Source organism: Ptychodera flava, chromosome 17 (assembly GCF_041260155.1).
Source record: "Ptychodera flava strain L36383 chromosome 17, AS_Pfla_20210202, whole genome shotgun sequence".
NCBI classification, from domain to species: Eukaryota; Metazoa; Hemichordata; class Enteropneusta; family Ptychoderidae; genus Ptychodera; species Ptychodera flava.
In genome coordinates, this window is record NC_091944.1 from 3,416,340 (window position 1) to 3,439,262 (window position 22,923).

General features: G+C 36.3%; 2 protein-coding genes and 2 long non-coding RNA genes across 4 annotated transcripts in view; 1 reads left to right on the forward strand and 3 right to left on the reverse strand.

The window, feature by feature from the left end:
- The window catches only part of LOC139115182 (uncharacterized), a 43,314-nt gene that overhangs the window by 16,584 nt on the left and 3,807 nt on the right, over nt 1-22,923 (forward strand). The window lies entirely within an intron of this gene.
- Nucleotides 1,943-15,369, reverse strand: LOC139116423 (uncharacterized). The gene is made up of 8 exons (XM_070679062.1): nt 15,342-15,369; nt 15,142-15,285; nt 12,769-12,903; nt 12,129-12,278; nt 11,374-11,517; nt 9,356-9,493; nt 7,671-7,926; nt 1,943-2,012 (listed from the first exon to the last, which is right to left on the reverse strand). Exons 1-8 carry the CDS (start codon nt 15,367-15,369, stop codon nt 1,943-1,945), a joined length of 1,065 nt encoding a protein of 354 aa, XP_070535163.1.
- LOC139116438 (uncharacterized) lies at nt 15,389-18,015 on the reverse strand. Its single transcript, XR_011548293.1, has 3 exons — nt 16,951-18,015; nt 16,532-16,693; nt 15,389-15,527 (listed from the first exon to the last, which is right to left on the reverse strand). It is a non-coding gene; the product is annotated as an uncharacterized lncRNA (long non-coding RNA).
- Nucleotides 18,214-22,646, reverse strand: LOC139116562 (uncharacterized). Its single transcript, XM_070679158.1, has 5 exons — nt 22,535-22,646; nt 20,511-20,666; nt 19,883-20,020; nt 19,259-19,399; nt 18,214-18,383 (listed from the first exon to the last, which is right to left on the reverse strand). The coding sequence occupies exons 1-5, from the start codon at nt 22,644-22,646 to the stop codon at nt 18,214-18,216; spliced, it is 717 nt and encodes a 238-aa protein (XP_070535259.1).

The following is a 22,923-nucleotide window of genomic DNA, read 5'->3' on the forward strand; positions in this document are numbered from 1 at the left end:
AAGGAAAGTGCATAAAGCATTGACTGATGCAGCTGTCATATAAGAGTGCACAGTGCAAACAATTTCTTGTGTACCATTGTGTGTCATTGTCTGCAGTATGTCATCCCATTGATCTGCTTTAAATTTGAAACATTTCACTGATGTGTTTTCTTTAATTCTTTCAATTACATTTTTTAACCAAGAGTTATTTTCTCCTTCATCAACTTTTAAAGATAAGGAAATACTTTCTCCCCTGAAATTCTTTATTATAGCAGCCAAATTATCAATATCTGTCAGTGTCCACTTAGTTTGTGAATAAATAGTGAGAGATTTCACATTAATTGGATTTCCTTTAAGTATTTCTAGACAGCTATTGATCTTTTTTTCTTCAAATCCTAGTACACATAGAGTGTCAAGAGTCATACTGCTTTTTCCAATGAGTTGCAACATTTGCAGAAAATTTTGAAAGCTGCAGCATTCTTTATCTAATTTTATTACATTTGGGCAATGAAAATTCAATAAATGGTCTAAATAGTAAATACCTTCTTGCTTATTCTGTTGATAGCTGTAAACAATGGTTCCTTTGCTTAAAACATCAAAGCAGGTAATAAATGCATCAGAACACTTTGATTCCAACAAACATTTTATAAAGTCACCATAAAGGTTTTGAAGAGACACTAATGCTTTTCGCTGTTTCCTACAGACTGCATTCAAAGACTGCAGATTTCTATGCATATTCTGCAGTTTTTTATTAAGTTCCGTGAAAAACAAATCGCCTTCCTCCCTTGCGACAATGCCGGCAATGAATTTCAAAATTTGAAAGTGTTTGCGTGGGTGTTCCAGAAATTTCTGCAGCACTGAGGTATCTTTTGATTTAAGCTGAGACGTCACATGTAACGCTGTGAAGTATTCAAGCCATGTCATGTGATAGAAAAAATAAATTTGTTCAGATTTTCTCAGAGCATGTCCAAGATCTTTCACTAATAATCCAAAATTAAGAGTTGCTTCAGAGGAAATCTCTGATCTATCAAAATTTATTTTGTTCTTTCTGTAGGCCTTATGGGAATCTGAGGCTAGTGTGTCCCTATCACAGAGTACATTTTTGGGTATATTATCATTTTCCAATTTAATGTTATTTTTCACACAATATCTTTTGAGGATACATTCTAATATTTCAGAGTATAATTTGGTAAGTGTCTCTGGGAAGTGATAGGTTTTTTCTTTGTGACATTCCCACAATATGCACAGAAATGAAACATGTAATGGGTTCCTCAAAAGACCTGTCATAAGTTTCTGTGTTTCTTTCTTATCCTTTATTTGTTGGATCAGTGAATTACCTGTTTCAGTATCATCCTTGAAATACTTCAAAATGTACTCATTTGTACGTTTTGATGTAAAGCCCTTTACCAGTAAATACAAATCACACTTGCTCAAATACTTGTTGCAAAGTTGTGGTCTTGTTGTGATAACAACTGTACACCGAGAATACAGACCCTCTGAAATAAGCCTAGGAATTTCAGAACTTGCCACCCGACATTCATCAGGTTCGTCTAAACCATCACATAAAAATAAAACTGAGTCTATGCTTTGTGAAACTATTTCTGAAAGCTCTTGGATGGAAAGGTCAAAGTCATCCGGTATGAGCTGGTTAAATATTTCGTCGATCATGTTGGTTTTCGCTATGTGTCTCATTTCCAGAAAGAAAAGCAGGGTGTACTGCTGTAACTCACCACAAGACCAATCGTAAGCTAACTTTCTACAGAGAGTTGACTTTCCCATAGCTGGTGCGCCCTCTATCCTTATACGCCTGGTAAATGATGATTTAAACATGTCATGAAGATTTTCTAATGCTGTGCCCTCTTTAAGAGTCACACGTACTCCTTTCATTTGCTTCACTTCCAGTGTTGTGTATACGTCATGAAGATTGAGATGAATCTCATCATTCCAAGGAATTGGTAGGAGTTTAGAGTAGTGACGTTTGTATTTGTCCTTCAGGTGTGTATGTAGAGTTTTCATCTTCTTCCGTAAAGGCCCTGTTAAAGACAAGAAAACACAAAAACAATTGATAAATTTAGGTCCAGGCTGTCCCTGATGATCACATGCAGATGAGTTCCAACTACCCATGCATCTCTGTATCACATGTTAAAGTCTTTGTAAGAATGATTAACCAAGACTTCATTCCCTTAAAAATTATGCCGTGCTTCATTAGTAGCAACACGTAGTGGTGTTTATTAAAGGAATGAGAAAATGCTGCCTAAAATCAGACGGTAAAGTTGTAATATAAAAGATTAACCCTGACAATTTTGGTGTACGCATAACAGTAGAAACGTGTGTCAAGATACGGGATGCTTGTCTGCAGGGTGTTTTCTTTTTTTCTGCTGGATGTCATGGAATGCTCAGTGATTTATTGTGATTCAGTATACAAGTCTAGAAGAACAAAACCACTGCAATGGGAAGTGATGTATGGCCTCTTATTTTATTTTACAGAAAAGACATCTATTTAGTTGAATTGCGTCGATAGAACATTGTTTTCAAAAACAGAGATATTGTTAATATCTCCTGCTCGACTTGTAGGTTGCTGAATTAGTAATTAGATCTAGATTACTCAGAGATGGGAACGTTTGTACTGGCCACGCGACAAGTCCCTGAGCAACTGTCCTTTGGGGTAGACCATTTAATATCAGGGGGTTAGAAGATTTCGGGGCAAAAGATTCCGAGGGTTTGCCTTTGGGGAAAAAAATCCAGTCCAGGATGGCAGAAAAAATAAAAAAGATTGCCAGCAGATATAAAGTCAAAAATGATGCACGGACACTTACTTTAAGTCTTTACTTAAAATTTTCAGCGTGCCGTCCGGGTGAAAACATCTTTAGTTTTCATCGTTCGGGCACACCATTTTCATAATATCTTTCAATGTCAGCGTGCTATAACGTCTTTTACTTAAAGCGCACCCTTTGGTGCGCCTAATTAATTAATTAATTAATTAATTAATTAATTAATTAATTAATGCCATGATTTGATTAATATTTGACGAACACAACTAAGTAGGCTGAGCATTGTTCATTTGTTGTGCCATAGAGAAAGATAGATAGACTATATGTTTCTCTGTGGTTGTGCTTATGCTAGTTGCTCATCCTTAGACCTGAAAATATCTTGAATACTCAATTGAGCTTGTCTATAAAGCCTGCACTGGATAACCTGTGTCCATTATTGTTCTTTACAGTGATGTGCCAGGCTTATCTTGACATGTACATAAATTGGTTCCCGTACTCACACCAATATTGAATTTTCCTGGGACAACTCTTTTTCAATTTTAAACAACTTTTGCAACATAGTGTGACGACGGTTGGACAAGGGTAGAATAATTTGCTATAGAATAGACCTACTTATAAATGTCTTAATTATTTATTTTGATTTGCAAGCCGTCTTACACGACACAACTGTTAATATCCAAATAGAATCTGCATTTTAAATGAAAAGCCTTAACGAATTTGAACCAATGTACCACATAAACTTTTGAAGCAATCGAAATCCCAAGCACTTCTGTAGCGTACACATATGCTGAAGCTGCATTTTGATTTCTTGGCATTAATTTGAATTTCTTTGCTTTGGCGTGAAAAGAGGAATTTTTCATAATAACACGATTGGAACTAATTTGGGATAATTGGATGATGAAGTAATGTGCATTTAATCTTCAAATGTAAGGCCGCGTTCAAAAAAATGGTGAGGGGGGGGGGCTGGAGGAATCGCGATTGAAATCTTTTTTTTTTTCAGATCCCCCCCCCTCAATACCCTCAAAAATTTTCAAGTCCCCCCCTCAATACCCTCAAAAATTTTCAAGTCCCCCCCCCCAATTACCATATAGCGGCATATTTATTAGGAATGCACGCACAGTAAAAAAAACATGTAATGTGTTGTTCTGCACGCAGATGTTCAACACTATCTCTTATTATCAGCAGGTTGTAGAGCCATATACCTAGGGCAAGTTCTTAAATTGATTCATTATTAAATGCATCAGTGAACTTTTGGATTTCTCAGTCTAAGCCAACTTGAGATTATCCAACTCTGGCCAGTTCATGGCACCAGTTGAAAAGCACACAAAATGACAATCATGAGAGAGTATGAAAATTGTGTATTCCTAGCTACGTTTAACCAAATTGTGAAAAAATGAGCACAGTGACCTACCAAATTTTTTTTTTCAAAAGTACAAGATATATACAACTTAGATGCCACTTATAAAATGTTTTACAAAATTGACAATACTGGAAGGTTAAAATATTCCATGAAATTAATGTTTTAATCTCAGAAATTTTGGGTGTGATAATGGCAAATTTGATAAGAAATAAAAGATTCCATTTAGTCACACATTTTTCCATTTAAATTAGAGTCTTTACTGTTCAAAGTTTTACTTTTTTGTTATTGGTACAATGAGATGTGAAAATTTCATTCACTGCATGAACTTGAAATGAATGGTTTTATATATTGATTTTAAGTGATTTTAGAAAAACTCACTTTTCATTGTACATTTGTATAAGATCAATTATGGTGACCCCCGTCTTTTTTCTCTAATATTTGATTGTTCTCATATGCAAGAATTCAAAAATCAATGGTCACTGTTAGTCCCCTAGTCTTCTATGTGTTGCTCTACATGTATCACTGTCACTGCCAGTATAGAGTAGCAGGGCAGTAGTTGTATTAACTTTTTATTTAACAATATTTTTGTTCAGTTTATACAATTGTGTTCTTGTTCTATTCCCTACAGAATGTTGAGCTATCCAATATTCAGCTTGCCAACACAGCCTACGTGTACCGTGCATTTGCATCATTCAATTATCACCACTATTTAGACAAACGGGCTTTGTTGACAAACTGAATATTGTTTTCTTCAGCATGCTGTAGAGAGACACCAAGAAACTGTGTTTGATACATTGCATAGAAATATTGAAAAATTATCAACAGTTGTGGCTCCTGCCCTATTACAAGGCCAACTTGTTCTACGAAAATTTAATGGCATTCATACATTTGTAGACTTTTTCGAGATTAAAGACATAAAATATGACAAAACGGTTCTAGATTTTGTTTAATTATTACTAACATTAGAACCATTGGACAACATCAAAATGTTGGGAGTCAAAATATTTTCAGGTCCCCCCCCCCTATAGGCAGAGCAAAACTTTCAAGTCCCCCCCCCCTCGACTACCCCAAAAATTTTCGAATCCCCCCCCTGAATTCCTCCAGCCCCCCTCACCACTTTTTTTAAACGCGGCCTAACCTCATCTACTTTTAAGTTACACACTTGTTTTTATGAGTAATTTGTAATATTGCAACATTCAGCTATATGGCACCTAACACTTTTGAGAAATTTGAAGAATATGAGGATCCAATTATCCTAAATTAGTTCAAATGGTGTTTAATATTCACTTGTATCTGTTGACAAAGTTGTAATGGGAAATCATTTCATGTCTAATATATTTTTAGTCCTCACAAACTACGTTAAATCACCCAAAATGGCTACCCATGTAAAATTCAGAATTTTCTGGATCAGGGAGGGGGACACCCCCTCCTGACCACCCAAAGTAATTGGATCAATTGTGTTACTGCAATATTCAACTACATCTATGCATTTGTAGCCTTTCAAATCTTCTCTTGATTTGCGCCACATACTTTAGCCTACCAGAGAACAAACTTAATCACTAACAGTGGTAGTGGTTTTCTACAGATTGAGACCTCGATGACTTCTTGTCTGCAACAGTTAGTTTGATGTTGTAAAGGATGCTTCTATTTTCTTTCCAACTTTCCAGCATTCTAAAGCAGATGCTGTTTGCCTATAGTTCCATGTAAACTTTTGTGCTGCTTTACATTTCTTTCCTTATTCAGTTTTGTCATTTCATATGAAGAAAAACATCGTCACAAAAAGAATGGGAAATATTGGCATTTCAGCGCACGCATGTGCTCGAAAAAATCCTCTATGGGGAAGTAGAAAAAAGATGCCAGCATTCGCATAGTTGAAAAATAATATTCCAGGTGAAGCAGGGAGGAAAAAATAATGCTCTACAGTCAATCTTCGAAGCCCCCCTAGATTATCAAATGGTCCGCCCCTTAGTGTACACTCTGTCTGAGGGTATGCTTCGTAGGCGTATTGCAGAGTTCCCAGTGACCGACAAATACCTTGGGCTAGAGATTTGAATAGTTTATCATAGCAAGCAATTCCAAATTTCGGCCAACAGTTCTGGAATCTTATTTCGGGTAGTTTTCTGTCCCTACATGATTAGAAACTCAGCGTACCAAAATTGGTCGCTAAACTCGACATTATTTCACACAGTACGCCTAAGAAATTACATGCCGCTCGGAGGCTGCGTAAAAAAATCATAGTCCTTCATTTTTACTAAAATTGATGGAATATATTTTGGTCAATAAGCAGAATAACTCATAAATGTTTCGAGCATCCATGAATGGATTCAATTATATAATAGGTCAACAATCCATCCAACGTGAAATGCAAGAGCCACAACGTTGCTACACTGGACATTCTTAAAGTAGGCCCATAGAGAATTGCGGCATTATTTTCTAGGCCCGACAGGTCTTGAAAAACTTGACCTGACCCTGTTTCGATCATATTTACAAAACATGGCCGCGTCAGTTTATAGTGTAAGCCTGCTGACTTGAGGCAAGTCTTCAACAGACTTGTTACACAGAACACAACACTGAAGTTCTGGCCACACTGTAAGGACTGTGGCTCTTTAAATGACAATCTGGTTGTAGTAATGATCTTTGGCTGGGTGTAAAATTTATGTAATTTCTCTTACAATAAAATACCCTTTTTGTGAATATCAGTGGTATCCCCTAAAACACAAGCAAGTTTATCCACCGTACAGGCATTACTACATCGGTCATTCATGCAAATGTTTTTCACCTGTCTATGCAGTGACCAACACCGTCACTGGAAGTAACAGAATATCTCAGTATCATGAATAAGATGTACATAAGCATGGTCTTGCCTAGTTTGAAATGCGCTTGAAACTCCTGTGGCAGTCAAAAATATTAAAACAAAACGTATTGTTAATGTACAGCCAAATTATTTTGCATGATGAGACGAATATTAAAGAGACAGGAGACATGCATTGTGTATAAATGAGTAGATCATTCGATATTTAATCTATATCGATCTGAGTTAGGATAAGCAGTTTATACCCCTTCGAAAGGTGATTTCTTGACCAACAAGTACAGAAAGCAAAAAAAATTATTGAAGGACCTCAGAGATTGTTTAAAGAAAACACTATACAAAAGTGTTTAGCATAGGCGAAATTCTGCAAGTATAAATTGACGAAATACTGCAATCATCCCCTCCTAACAATATGGCTACATTACAAAGGTTTCAAAGTCACCAAAGAATGGCGCCTTATATACTGCATCTTGTAAAGGAGTGTTTTCTAAAACTTCTTCGCTTATTATTGCGTTATTATGTCACATGTTCTCTTGTCATTTGGTAGTCATATTCGATATGAAATTACCGCATTTCACGTCCATTTTTTTCGAGGGCAATTTTTATTCTCGCTTCCATATGAACTTGATTTTCAATACTGACAGTCCTTTCGTTTTGTATTGATGCTCTTGTTTTTATCAATTGTTGTCTGATTTGAGATACTTTGGGTAACTGAAAGAATCCAAATTTGCACTGAACAAAGCCGAAGTACCTAAAGAAGTGAACTAAACGTAAGGAGCACGTTTGTACTAAATTACCTTGATTTGCAGAGGGTGTGAAATACATTCCCACAAGAGCATTCAGACCAATATTATTCAGCAGAGTAGCTACCAGTTTTGTGTCGTTTTCATGAATGAAACCTTTTGAACGTAACTTATCAAAAAAATTAAAGGGATGTTTAAGTGACTGTAGTTCTCTTTCTGTCAACATATTCCCTTTGCAGAGACGTTTCATGTCCTCCAAGTTGTCTGTTGGAAAGGGAAAATAAAGAGAGAAAGTTTTTATTAAGGAAAACCATTTGTCCTCTGAAAGTAAAGAACCATCATTGACTTCACGCTGGAATCACGAGAAATTGCAAAAGAGTTACAGATTGCATGGAGACTGTAGGAGTTAATACAAACACCCTATACATTTCAGTGCCATCTTACTAAATATCTCAAACTCTACATCGAAAGGAAAGAGACTTGTCCAACATTATTTATACGGCCTGTGTGAGAGAAAGTACAAGACTGCTTTGCAGTCAAGTCCAATACAGAAAGATGAAACCACTTAAAGTTACGCACACTCAAATAATATTTTTGTAAGCACAATTTAAAGGGACAATAGCTGTGTATAATAAAATATCTTCATCACTTTTCTTTTGTATGTCGAAGTTTTATTTCTATTCGTCTCCTATACATGATCAAAAGACCAATTATTAGCCCTGAACTTAAACGAAGGACACTGAAGGACAGTGAAGGACTAAGAAGGACAGTATTTCTGAATACAGAAATGGAAAGAATAGTACTTCAGTCCAGAATTGAGTGAAGGACAGCATAACCTCTAGAGTAGGCTGATGGACTATATGATACGTACAAAATGGGTTTAAGGCCAACGTGTTCGTTACACAAATATATTTTCACTGCAAAATAGGGCAAAAGACAACATTAGTGCAGAACATAGCGAAGGACACTAGTTGAATGCATTACAATGTAGGTTGAAGGACCATTTTCACTACAGAATAGGGTGAAGGGTAGTATTTTCACTGCAAAATATAGGGCGGATGACAATGTTTCATTGCAAAATTAGTAAAGGACACAATTTTCATTACAGAGTAGGGTAAGGGATAGAAATTACACCTCAGAATAGGGTGACAGACAGCGTTTTTATTGCAAAATGGGGCGAAGGACAATAATATTAGTGCAGAATATTTTGAAAGACAATATATTTCTAAATTAAAGTAAAAGAATAGGGTGTTATACAATACTGCTCGACATCTTATCCTGTGCTGAAAATGCCTTCATAGTTATTTACAGAAAACACACTGTTTCACCACTTAATTGTGTTTTTTGTTCGGCCTTCTTTGCCCTTCACCGTCCTTCTGTGTCCTTCCATTTCCATTTACTTTATGCTCGAAAGTTTACCATACAAACACAACAAAAATACTGGAAAGTGCATAGAATATTAAAGCTGGCTGACATTTAGCTGTGAGCCTACAACTACGTGTATTCATTTCCTGATTTTCAACATTCGTTTACAGTCGAAAGGCTACAGACACAGTCTCTGTTGAAGAAGGTTTTTCTACTTCGCAAATGTGTTTTTGTTTGCAGACATTCATTTTTTGGTAGCTAGTTAATTGACCAGCCAGTGTCTAGCGTACTATGTGTCTGAGTATCTCAAATACACGCAATATCTTACCATCTGTAATGTGTTGTGATAATTTAAAAAGCTTGTCGCTGAATGGATCACATAATTGAATTGGTATTTGTTCAGGGTTATGTTGTACGTTGTGTCGTGTATCTTCATTGCCACTTCGAATGGGATCAGATGACGCCCCTGTAAAAGATAAGTAAAGAAAAACATAAGATAATTACTTCAATTACATTATGGTTTAAATGTTTATATACCTTACCGCACTATTTGCATATAGCCACCAACAAGCAAATTTAGGCAGTGAACACGATATCTGGGTGGTTTCTTTACGAATGTATTGCCTTTATTGGTAAAAGTAAGACAATGGCGCAGATAAATTAGATTTTAGTGATTGGGCAGTGTCAGTCGGACAATCTAACAACTCCAATTCAAAAGGTCATGACCTAACACCAGCTGTTTTATTGTCATTTCACTAAATGAGAAAGCGGTCAATGAGTGCAAGCCTAAAATTATTTTGGAAGGCAGGTTTCAATTACCTGAACATACAGATTAAAACTATATATTTACGTAATGTACATATCTCAATATATATCATAAAACCCTTATGCGGCAGAGTTTGTATCTTATATGAAGACTTCAAGTTCTGAATGAAACAGTTCATTAAACTGATGCGGCATTAAGGATTCTCAGAAAGTAGATTAATGAAATCGTATTAGAAATTTAAATGGAGATTCATAGATGTTGTATCTGTTTCTCAACTGATGATTGACACTATTCCTTATTTGGTGACTTTGCCGATTTCCACTTATTTTGTCTCTTTTAGCTTGACTAGTGTAGCATGCTGGCAGGGTTCGTTTACCAAATCAAGACACCTTGTACCATCACTAAGCAGTGGTCCTAGTCTTTCATAATTTTCGATTTTTTTTCTTTGGCCTGATAAATTATTTATTTTGTAGTTCTACTGATTATTGGACCTCTTTTATGTCGTATTACAACAACAGAATTAGAGCTTTTGGTTTGTTTTGCATGATGATGATTTAAAACTCACTATTTTGTGTAACCAAATCGCCATAGCGATAAAGAAATTTCAATATTGCTGTCATGTTTTGAAAGATTAGACCTTATGTCATATGAATATGTTTGTGTATTAAAATTTCTAATTCGTTTAGTGTTAAACACTTGAAATTTCAAACATAAGACATGTACATGTGTCAACTTTAATGATAAATGAGAAGTAGGATTTAAAGTTATTACGATTATTTTGATTTTATAATTAAAATTAATATCAACCAATGATGCACTGAGACTATTATGAATAGGGTGTAGCCTCAGTTCATAAGCGTATAAATGTACATTACTTTCATTACTAAGTAATATTATCTGTTTCATGCATCTTGAAATCACCCAACAGAAAGTCCCGCAACTCTCTTAGAGCAATTTCATGTATATGTACACACCACTCAATCTTTGAGTTGTTTGAACAGTTAGATGAATAATACTTTTTGTGGCAACTTTTTCAGACCAACTCCGAACGTTTAATTCAATAGCGGGTGTCTGTATTATAATGATGCGCCTGACGATCAAATATGTTGATTTCGATTTCTGTTTCGTAGACGACTGAGTAATAATGGCAAGCAATAAATGTTTTCAGACAGTCCTGGTATATTGACACAAGATCAAAATATCGATTAGGCCAGGAAGAAAAAATAAATTGTTCATCGGAATCGCCGCTTCTACTTTGGCATATTTACTTCCGCATTACAAATATTTTCAGTACTGCCGCTGGTGGCGCCATACACTTTGTCGGGTTTTCGCGGGCACGGAATTTTGAATGAGACTTCGACGTGTTTGGACTTTAATAGTTTGGACCGCTAACACGTTGTTGTGACGTCTGAATGTGGCGAATCACGGCGCAAAGTGGGTCGATTTGGCCAGAAATTTCCTCGTTTTTTAAAGGTTAGTACATGTCACATCATGAGTATTAGTTTGATCGCCAACATTCGACGTTACTAGCTACGGAAGGGAGAACATAATGAAATATACTCTTAGTTGCATCTTCTTACCGACTGTAGTTTGTCGTGGAAAGTTCATTAGTCCTGTATCAAACGCATCACTCTGACTTGCATAACTCCTGCATTGAGCCGTCTGGGTTGAAGGAGAGTGTTGACTTTGATAACTTCCTTCCACCGTTGGATTAGATGAGACCCCTGTCAAAAATTAGCAATAAAGTTAGTATCCTGAGTGTGAGTACAATTAGAGTACTGCACTCAGAAAAATTGTCATTTTTATCGTCGTACACATGATTACTGTATTCTATCAAGGGACACTATAAACGAGTCGTTTAGCATTTCTCTGGTAAGCGCAGTAGTTTTGCCTTCATCATCATCTACACGACAGTGAAAAAAATGCGTTGCTCAAATTTCGCGATCATCTGACTTTCAACGAGGCAGTCTGAAGTGTTTACCTTCAGTTTACACTGTTATGATTTTGACTAGCCCACAGATTTGGGACAATGTAGGGACATTGCCGAAAACGATCAAATTACGCAATGCACATGTTTTGTAGAATTGTTTAGTAATCCATGTTATCCAACACATTGTAGTCTGAGTTTATGTACCATTGTTTTCAAAGTATACCGTAGCTTGACCATCCATCAATTCTCAAACAATGAACTGGCTGTATAATGAAAGATCAGCAGTACCAGCTTCGGCTTGCTTCGTAGTTCGACTGTAATTTATACATCATACCAGATGTTTATGGCAAACTGAAGTGATGACATATCTGAGTATCATGGTTTTTATTATGCACATTATCTTACTTTGTGTGGTGTGTGGAAGCAAGTGATACCGTTGTGTATTCAATGAACCACTCCGGCCTTCGTAATTGGGTGGACGCCTTTGGGATGCAGGATTGTGCTGTCTTGTATAATCTTGTCCAATTCTGCTACCCCATCGATCAGATGAAACTCCTATAAAAAGTGAAAGTAGCAGTTCCCAAAGTTCCTATGAAATCGGCCGACGAATTTACAATTTTATCTTTATATTTGCGACACTGCTGCCGAAAGAATGTAACTCATATTCAACATAAGCTTATAGTCCAAATTGCACAATTCACTTACTTCAATGCCGTTCCTTGAATGCCGTTCAAACATACAGTCTCAACATTTATGATTCTAAGTTTAAACAATGCAATCGAGAATCACAAAAATCCAAAACGCACTGAAAATATAATATTTTCCAAAGAAAATGCAAATCATATAATATTTCTCAAATGTCGATAGTAACATTCTTATGTTTCATTCAAAGACTAAGAGCTTCTATCGTAACTGTACCAATTTTCAGCCTCTTAGTAAAAATATCACTTAGAAACATTTTGTTCATCACTGATATGGCAAACTGAAATGACAGAACAAGGGATAATTATAATAATTGTGATTTACACTATCTACGGTATCACACCTTGTGAAATTTGTGTAGACCAGTCAGCTTGTCTTGTATTCAGTGAATCAATGTCACTTTCAGAAATCGATGAGACCGTCTGGGTACCAGGACAGTGTTGTCCCTGATAACTTTGCAGAGCTGGATTTCCTCTTCCTGCAGATGGATGTGATGAGATCACTGTAAAATGTACAATGGTTTTATACAAATCATAAGGACTGCACAATCTGAGTATTGAATTTACATTTTCATCTTCCTTCACAAACACTGCAGAAAATGATGAAATTCGCCATTGATATATGTTCAACTACAGTCTCTCTGGTTCAACAAACACCATCGATTTGTTTTAGCTCCTGCAACACCGTTTCAGTGTCCAGTCTCAACGTTTAAGATTTGCATCGAGTAATATTGACAGTTTAAGGTAGAACGCACCTCAGATACAGATATTCAGACTCTGACACTTTTACAATTCTTTTCTGATATACCACTTGTTGGGGTTCATTTTAAAGCTCTTGGTGAAAGAAAACTTTTTACCGGCTTAGTTTTTCGAAATTCGAAAATTTATATTTTTGTCCGTAGAGTTAACACAGGGAAGGTGGCCATTTTGAATTTCAAATATTGGTAAATCTTATTTGTTCCTCTAGTACCAAAATTTGCACGATGACCCCCCGATTTTTATTCTTGATTTTGAAAGAAAATGGTTGAAAGATTCCTTAAGGAAAGTTTGAGCAACAGTTTAAGTCTTTCACTTTCGAGGCGCATTCTACCTTAAAACGAAGAAGATAACTTGGGTGCGACCCTTTTGAGAATTCACAGAGTCCAGAGCTGATCACAATACTTGGATACAATTTTCTTTTTGCTAACATGTAACAGATAATTTCTCAACAATAGGGTGACTGAGTTTTTGATCAATCGCCAGTAAAACCCTACATACTTAAAAAATAGTGCTAATGTCACTGTTCGCTCCCATATAGTTATCAAACCAAGCCAACAATTGTATGAAACATGGACAATACATACAGACAGACTGACATACACAGACTGGCAAGCCCACTTAAGGTCGGCCTGACCGAAATGGCAAAAATAGCTGCAAAAATACCTACGGTAATTAAAGATTTAATAATTTGAGCATATTTAATTAACATCATTTGTGAGAACATGTCTACTAAACATCAAAACTATCAGACAAGTGATTTTTGAGAAACAAGTTTTTGACCAAAAATGGCAAAAATTGCCCCTAAAATTCAAAATTCTAGATATCAACCTAATTTTAATATATCATATTGACATAAACCCTAGGAACCTGTTTAATAAATATCAAAGCAATCAGATTGGTAAATCTTGAGAAACAAACTTTTTGACCAAAAATGAGAAAAATTGACCCCCAAATACAAAACTGCAGATTTCATTCTAATTTCAATATATCTTGTTAACATAAACCCTAGGAACCTGTACACCAAATATCAAAGCTACCAGATCAGAAGTTTTAGGAGAAAAATTTTTTTGATCAAAAAGGCAAACATTGCCCCCAAAATAAAAAAATTGCCAGTTTCAACCTATCTTCAATACATTATATCAAGAAGAGTCTTAGATACCTGTATACCAAATATCAAAGCTATCAGATCAGCAGTTTTGGATAAAAAAGTTTTTGACCAATAATTGGAAAAATTGCCCCAAAATTACAAATATGATAATATCAATACAATTTGTACAAACTTGACTGAGGTCATCCCGAGGAACATGAATACCAACTTTCAAAGTGATCACACGAGCGATTTCAGAGAACAAGATTTTTTTACTAAAACCAGACAAAAATACCCTAAAAATACAAACATGCAAATTTCACCCCAATTTGTGCACACATAATTCAGAATACCTAAAGGAATCTGCATACTAAGTTTCAATCAAATCTAACCAATGCTTACTGAGTTTTGGCCATTTAAAGGATTTTTCCTTTTTTCCCCTCATTTGCATATTTTTGGCACTGACATGTTCATTTGAACAAATTCACATCTCCACCCCAAGGTGCACCTGTACACCAAATACTAAGACAGCAGCCATAGCGGTTTAGGTGTTTTTGCTCTGGACGGACTAACAGACAGACAGACACCATACATACATACATACATACATACATACATACATACATACATACATACATACATACATACATACATACATACATACATACATACATACATACATACATACATACACACACAGACGCTATTTTGCCACCTTATAAGAATACCTCTCATTTGCATATATACATATGCATATATGGGAGCTGAAAATTCCGTCATTTATACAAGTTCATTCACAAGCTTGTGCTGTGACCAGAAGTTCAACTTTCAGTGACAGGATACCTGAACTATATGGTGTACATTATCATACCGTGTGTAATCTGTGGTGGAAAATTAGACTGCTGCGCACTGTACTGAGCATTCTGACTTTCATGATAGAATTGCAACCCTTGTGTTGCTGGGTAGTGTTGTCTCTGATCTTGCCGAGCATGATCATCTCCTCTGGTCGGATAAGCTATTATTTATCAAAAAAAATCAAAACCAAGTATTGTTACCAGTATTGTTAATTGCAGTGCCGGTGTAATGATGAATTAATCATGTGCATTACCTTACCTTGTGCAATCTGTGGTGGTGCGTTACACCTTGCGACAATCTCATAATCGTCACTAGATGTTAGACTTTGGCTTGCTGGAAAGCGTTGTCTTTGATAATCTTGCCCAGCTGGAAAGCCTCTTCCTGTCGAATCAGATGAGAATCCTGTCATAAATGCATAATAAAGGCAATTTCAAAACAATTGGCCGACGGCACAATATGACTGATGGAAATTCGTCATCAACGTCGTCCAAATTACAAAAGTCACATTTAAATTTTGGAAATTGTTTCAAATATAAGGCCAAACCCGGAATTCGAATCGACCACGGTACAAACAAAGCCATGTGCGCAAACGCGCTTAGACGTACGTGTATTTCCATACGCGTTAGTACACATGTGGGCTTGTTTGTACCGGCATCACGTGATTATTTGGGCGTACTGAGTCTGTAGAACGCATCGCGTCCTTTTTATTCCGGAGTAGAACCATTGTTTCAAATATAAGTCTTCACTTTTATCGTTCTGAATCTACGGTAATTATGATGTGTTATACTTGACTTTCAATACAAAAGAGAACTTGGGTCCAATCATGAGGGGAATTCCTATAACTGATTGTCAAATTTACACACAAATTTCCCACATTGATTGCAAATCGGTTATAAAAGAATACAATGTATTTTAGAAAATTCTGCAGCAACAGCATCAGGAACGAAGTTCCTTACGGCAGTATGCGCCGTGAAAGTGAAAGATGTAAACTTTTGCTTAACTTTCCACAATGAAATATTTAAACATTCTCTTATCAATTCAAAATTGAAAATCAGGAGTCAACATGCAAAGTTTCGTACCCGAGTATAAATTATCCGTAATTTACCGATAATTGACTTTCGAAACAGCCGCCATCAACGTGTTAAGGAAAAGTAAAATTTTCGGATTTCGAAAAACTAACTTAGGCGTTACAATTTTTCATACTCTAACAGTTTTCAAATGAGCTCTACAAGTGGAAGATCAGAATAGAATTTTATAGTCCGAATATCTGTCCCCGAGGTGCATTCTACCTTAATGTAACTGTCGTTTATACAAATTTCAATGAGAAACCAGCGCTGTGACTGGTTTGGTAAATCACAATTACGTCATTTCTGTGTATCATGGTCTTTATGATGTACATATCTTACCTTGTGTCATTTGTTGAGGCAAGTAAGACTGTTGCACACGTGTATTAAAGGGATCAGTCTGACTTTCATAATTGGATGGAGGCCTGTGGGTTGCAGGATAGTGCTGTCTTTGATGATCTTGCCAAGCTGGGATTTCTCTTCCCCATAAATCACCTGAAACGTCTGTCAAAAGTATACAATGGAGTATGTATCCTAGGTTTTTATGCCACTGGCAAACTGATGAAGAATATAACAATCGATTTTTACAAAAAAGATGACGTGTGATTATTTCTCAAATAAGAAGATCACTATTTCGTATCGATCAGCAGTCAAACCTTGGTACAATTGTAACTTACCCAATTTACCTGGCAGTTCTATGACATATTTTGGAAATTGAAATGATATCTTAAATATGAATAGCATCATGTACATTGTCTTACCCTCTGTAATTTGTGGTTGTAAGTTAGACTGGCGTGTATTGAACGGATCACCCTGGCAAACTGATGAAGAATATTGATAAAAATATTACATGGAAACAACAGATTAAGAAGGTTCTTGATAAAATTGTTCCCAAGATTGGTATTATTTCCAAACTGAGGCATTATCTCCCCAAATCCACTCTGTTACTTCTTGACAATGCTCTTATTCTCCCACATATTTCATACTGTTTGGAAATATGGGGCAGTACTTATCGCTCATCTCTTGATTCAGTTTATAAGGCACAAAAGAAACTTGTTCGCATCATTTGTTTTAAGGATTCTTTTACTCATAGCAGGCCACTTTTTCAATCTCTCGGTATTCTTGACATTTACAGCCAGTTTAAATATCAACTCTGTACATTTATTCATGATCTTTTTCACAACAGATTACCCAGACGTTTTGATGAGTATTTTTCTTTCCCACAACACCATTACCAAACAAGATTAATTACAAAAAGGGATGTTCTCATCCCTAGAAGGAATTACACTTTGGGCAAATTTTCCTTTGACTATCACGGTGGCAAAATATGGAATGAGATACCACATGATATCCGTAACATACCTAATAGAAACGGCTTCAAAGCGAAATTAAAAGACTACTTGATCCACCAATCAGTGATCCACCAAATTTACCTTGCTACATTTTTTCTTTTTCTCCTTGTTACGTGTTTATTGTTCTTTCTGATAGCTCATTTTTTCGCCTCAGTTCTCCACATTAATCTGTTTTAGTCAGTATACACTGTGCATTTTACCGTACGTTAATTTACAAGTTTATTTTGTTTACTTATTGTAAAAGCCCTCTGTATTTTACGTTTGCTTACTTTCTGTACAGTTAAATGGGAAACAGATGATGCAAGCTTCACTTAAGCTTTTCCTGTTTTCCAGCCATAGATCACATTCCAATGATTATATAGCATTACCTTTTCTGCAGAAATGTCACTATTACATTTTTTTTAGATATTTTTTAAATATCACACCACTCTTGACATTCTGTACATAGTACGTCGTATTTCTATGGCAAATAAACATACTAAAGATTTAAAAAATATAACAATCGATTTTTACAAAAAAGATGACGTGTGATTATTTCTCAAATAAGAAGATCACTATTTCGTATCGATCAGCAGTCAAACCTTGGTACAATTGTAACTTACCCAATTTACCTGGCAGTTCTATGACATATTTTGGAAATTGAAATGATATCTTAAATATGAATAGCATCATTTACATTGTCTTACCCTCTGTAATTTGTGGTTGTAAGTTAGACTGGCGTGTATTGAACGGATCACCCTGACTTTCATAACTGACTGGAACACTTTGGTTTGAAGCATAGTGTTGTCCTTCATAATCTTGCCCGGCTTGAATACTCGTTCCCATTGGATCTGATGAAATCCCTGTCAAATAAATACAATTATACAGTAAGTATCCGGAGTTTACGCAGTTGAGTATCGGGACCAATTTCCCATCCCATTTACTTAACACATACAAGTATTATGCATCGCTCGTTCATCGTTGTTTCTGCTTGGAAACAACCAGAACTGAAAGAGAAAATGAATTGTTAGTCCCCGCTGTATACCTGTCATTTCTCACTTAAATTTATCAGATTGTTTCTCTTTAATTCTGCTCGAAAACAACTAGATCAGACAGATATAATGAAAACAACCAGAATTTTGACTGTGACTGGCCATATGTCTCATGTCTCAAACAATAAGCTAACTGTTTTTAGCAGTAACACCAAGCACAATTAGCAGTGACACCAAGGGCGCCTGCAATTTTCAACTATGGAACCTAAAACTAACCTATGGAAAGCACTACCACTCGACATTGCATCTGAGAATCCCCAAACTTGTAAACTTTCAAAAGAAAACTGAAAACGCACATGTTCTCCAGAGCATACAGTGTGGTGTAGCATTTGAGCGTCACAGAGCAAAACATTGTTTTTGGATTTTCGCGTGATATAAACTTTGCTGATTGATTGATTGATTGATTGATTGATTGATTGATTGATTGATTGATTGATTGATTGATTGATTGATTGATTGATTGATTGATTGATTGATTGATTGATTGATTGATTGATTGATTGATTGATTGATTGATTGATTGATTGATTGATTGATTGATTGATTGTTTGATTGGACTTTACCATCTTAAAACACAATTGTCATTTATACAAACTTCATTCACCAACTAGCAAAATGACAAGCATTGCTAATTGCTATGGTAACGTATCTGAGTATGATGACCTACGCCGTTTACATTGTCTTACCATGAGGCATTTGTCCCGGCTGTCGTGTATTGAAGGAATTATCCTGGCTTCCATACAGCGATTGAATGGTTTGGGTTTCAACTTGTCTAGTGTGATCTGGCCAAGCTTGAAATCTACTTCTGATTGGATTGCGTGAATGCTCTTTAAAATGTATAAACAACGATTGTAAGTAATTTGCGAAATTGGTATGAACTTTGATTGAATCTGAAAATGAAATATTGAAGTCCCCTTCCCATTAATTTACAAAAAACTTAATCAGTTGATCAAAACACACTTCAGACACGAGACTATCATTGGCAATTGTTCAGAAAAATTAATATACATCAGGGATGGGTCATTACATTTTGGAAGGGATGGTCTGCATTTAGAATTTATTTCAGTTTCCCTGAACGCCTGTTATTGCTTTGTCTTTGGTTTGGGCAGCCAGAGTACTATTGTACTTTTTGTCGCTTTGATGCTCAATTAATATTTTATAGTGGGCGTTAATTGTTCAGGGTTTTCACTCCTTGCAATGTAATCCAACTGTCATTTGTGCAAATTTTCTTCATCACTGAGTGCACTGACTAGCTAATTGCAGTGATAGCACAAATGAGTATCAGAAATTTCAAGTGTGCATTATTTTACCTTGTGTCATTTGTAATGGCACGTTAGAATCACTCTGACGTTCATAATCCGATGGAATACTTTGGTTTGCTAGATAGCGTTGACTGTGATAATCTTGCAAACCTTGACTTGCTGTTCCCATTGGATCAAATGGCACCCCTGTCAAAAACATAAAATAGAGGACATGTCCCTAATTTTTCTACAACTTGTGATTAGCAAAATATGATTAAGGAATTTGCACTTTTATTGTCATACGATGTACACTGCCAAGGTGATGAACATTGAAGTCGGCTTTAAAATGGCAGTCTTTATTTTCCCTTCAAAGTTGTGTGCAATCAATTTGTTTCCCGAGAAACTGATAAATACTGCCTCTTTAAAGATAACATATTTTCAACGTACACAATTGATATATACGACGGTTTTTTCAGTTTCAGTCTTAGGGGACTGGAATGGTGTTGCAAATCTATGGTTTTCAATGCTAAAGATGATTTATCTTTGGAACTTTCGCCCGATTTTTAAGGGCAAACGTAAAAACAATACATCAATACAATACAAGCAATACAATGCATCAATACAACATGTACATCAAAAGCAAAAAAGCAAAAGTCAATACTGTCTTAAGAATAGCGGTGTATTCTCAATGACTTACCATGAGTAATTTGTGGTGGAAAGTATGTCTGTCTTGTATTGAACGAGTCATTCCGACTTTCATCGTTCGAAGAAATGGTGTTGGTCGAAGGATAGTGCTGTCTTTGATAACCTTGCCCGGCTAGAATTCTACCTCCTGGCAGATCAGGTGAAACCTCTGTCAAATATATACCATAGATGAATAATGCTAAGTTTTCATAAAATATGCCGATTGCTAGTGGTCAAAGAAATAGAAAAACTATACCGTTATATAGTAACAAGGTAAAACGTTAATTAAGGCTGTGATAACGATCTTATATGAACAATTTGGTATAGCTTTTCTAAGGCATTTATCCAATTACGATATTTCAGTAAATAAGGAATCGAAGTTTAATTTTACTTAAATCGAATGCAATGGATATTTTTAGTCTTGGTGAAGAATCCACTTTATGTTACTCCATTGTTACTTTTAACTCTACAAAATTTTGTACATCTATACTTTCGATATGATAAAGAGAGTGTTAAAAAGACTGATCATAGAGACTCCTATTTTGAATGCCTAACGGTGCGATATTTCAATGAGGTTATTACGAAAATACCGCAAAGGATGCACGAGGACATTGGCGCAGCGTATCGCCCGACGCGAAGCGGAGGGCGATGCGAGGCGCCAATGTCCGAGTGCATCCTTTGCGGTATTTTCGTAATAACCTTATTATTATACATCTTACATTCCTGATCGGGGCATCAAAATGTCGGAGTAGTGACCGTTTTCGTGCAATGTCAACAATTTTTCTTCCCATTTTATCGCGCCAGTGTGGAACGCTACCTCGGACGCGCTTCTGCAAGTTTTGGAGTGTGTGCACTACACACATACGTACGTACAGAGCGCGCGCGTGACTTGTTCTGGCACTCGTCCAAGGGGTCCCTTGAAACCGTTCTACAGTGAACGTGCAGATACAGCCGCAGGGAATGGGGCGCCTTGAAACCGTGCCGTACGGAACGGGCGCGAGTTCCGTATGGCTTTTTTAGCGCACGCTAAATTCTATTGTTCTCGACGGTAGATGTATAATAATTCAATGTATGTCTCGACGTTGAGATATGTTTCTCTGGTAACTTGCCAGGGTAGCTTACTACCATGTCAGTAAAACAGCTCACCGTAGACTTTAAAAATTACGTTGTGATTAGTCGGTCAGTGCGTACATTTTCCGCCTTCAAATATATCATTTCATGTGAAAATATACTTATGGCTGGTATTTGTTTCAAAATTTGCATGACAAGTTCGTTGTCGCGGGCAAATTGTGATTTACGGAAAGGGGCGCTGTTTTAATGTGCAACAAGTTTCACAAGGAGTGTTCATACTCAGAAACAGAGTTGAAACGACGTGGCAATTGTTATTAGGTCACACGATGAGACTATTGACGTGATTGGGCATTTTCGTAGAGGTTCGCAATTTATGACCGCGTGACAATACATCGCCACCTTTGAACTCGGTATCCCATAATTCGTTTTCGCCGACACATTTCAGAGTAACCAGTATAGTATTTGTTGTTTGTTCTGTTTTGTGTAAAGTTTTACCGACGGCCATTGATAACGGCAAAGTCGCCATTTGAATCAGACGTTTCTGGTGACAAATAATATCAGTCAACTAAACTAAGCTAAATGACAGGAAAATTCTTATTCTTTAATATTTCCATGACTAGAGACTCTCCTGGCCAATATGGCGCGTGAAAGGTTGAGCTTACTGAACGACAGAGTGGGCAGTGACGTCGAATGACAACACACAACAACTTCAACTTTCCAACTTAAAAACCCCCTTCTTTTAAAAGTTCATTTACCTAGTATTTCGATTATGAAGTATGTTAATGCTGAAATGATGCAATCAGGAACAGAAAATCTTGAACTTTGTCAAATTTTGTTTCAAAATGGCAAGCCAATCAGCAGTTTGAATCCTAACGTCCGTTTTGAATCAATTTTTATGGCATTTGCATAGATATGACAAGGTTACATGACGATTATCTAGACAAAACTAGCCTCCCCATTACGTACCGACATAAGGTTCCCCTAATAATGAGTGATAGTCTCTATCAGGTGTACCAACTCTTCGTTTCTTGTGCTCAGCTTCTCCTGCATGACATTCCGACGACTGGCCGGACGCCATAACTAATAGACTATAAAGGTACAAAAGGTTAAATATTAATCATTGCTTCCTCATTCTTCCATGAACTTTGAACCACGTAACACAGTACAAACCCGGCGAAACGGGACAAGCACAGCGATCAATTGATGACATGTAATCAAAGTAGCTTTTGATAACGAAAGACGCACGTTAGAGATGCCGTAATTGCAATGTTTAATGAGTCAAACCACTGCATCGGTATCGTGCGTCTATTTCACTTAAGTAAGCTTTTCAGCAGCTCTCGTAAATGTCTGACAGT

Excerpts from the sequence above, each read along its gene's own strand:
- LOC139116423 (XM_070679062.1), bottom strand. The coding sequence starts at position 15,369 with ATGATTAATTCATCATTACACCGGCACT. Across the intron at positions 12,904-15,141 it reads TCCACCACAGATTACACACG|GAAGAGGAAATCCAGCTCTG; the intron begins GTATGATAATGT and ends ATCCATCTGCAG. Across the intron at positions 7,927-9,355 it reads ATCACAACACATTACAGATG|ACAACTTGGAGGACATGAAA; the intron begins GTAAGATATTGC and ends CCTTTCCAACAG.
- LOC139116562 (XM_070679158.1), bottom strand. The coding sequence starts at position 22,646 with ATGGCGTCCGGCCAGTCGTCGGAATGTCATGCAGGAGAAGCTGAGCAC. Across the intron at positions 20,667-22,534 it reads ATTAGGGGAACCTTATGTCG|AGGTTTCACCTGATCTGCCA; the intron begins GTACGTAATGGG and ends TATATTTGACAG. Across the intron at positions 18,384-19,258 it reads GCCGGGACAAATGCCTCATG|GGATTTCATCAGATCCAATG; the intron begins GTAAGACAATGT and ends TTTATTTGACAG.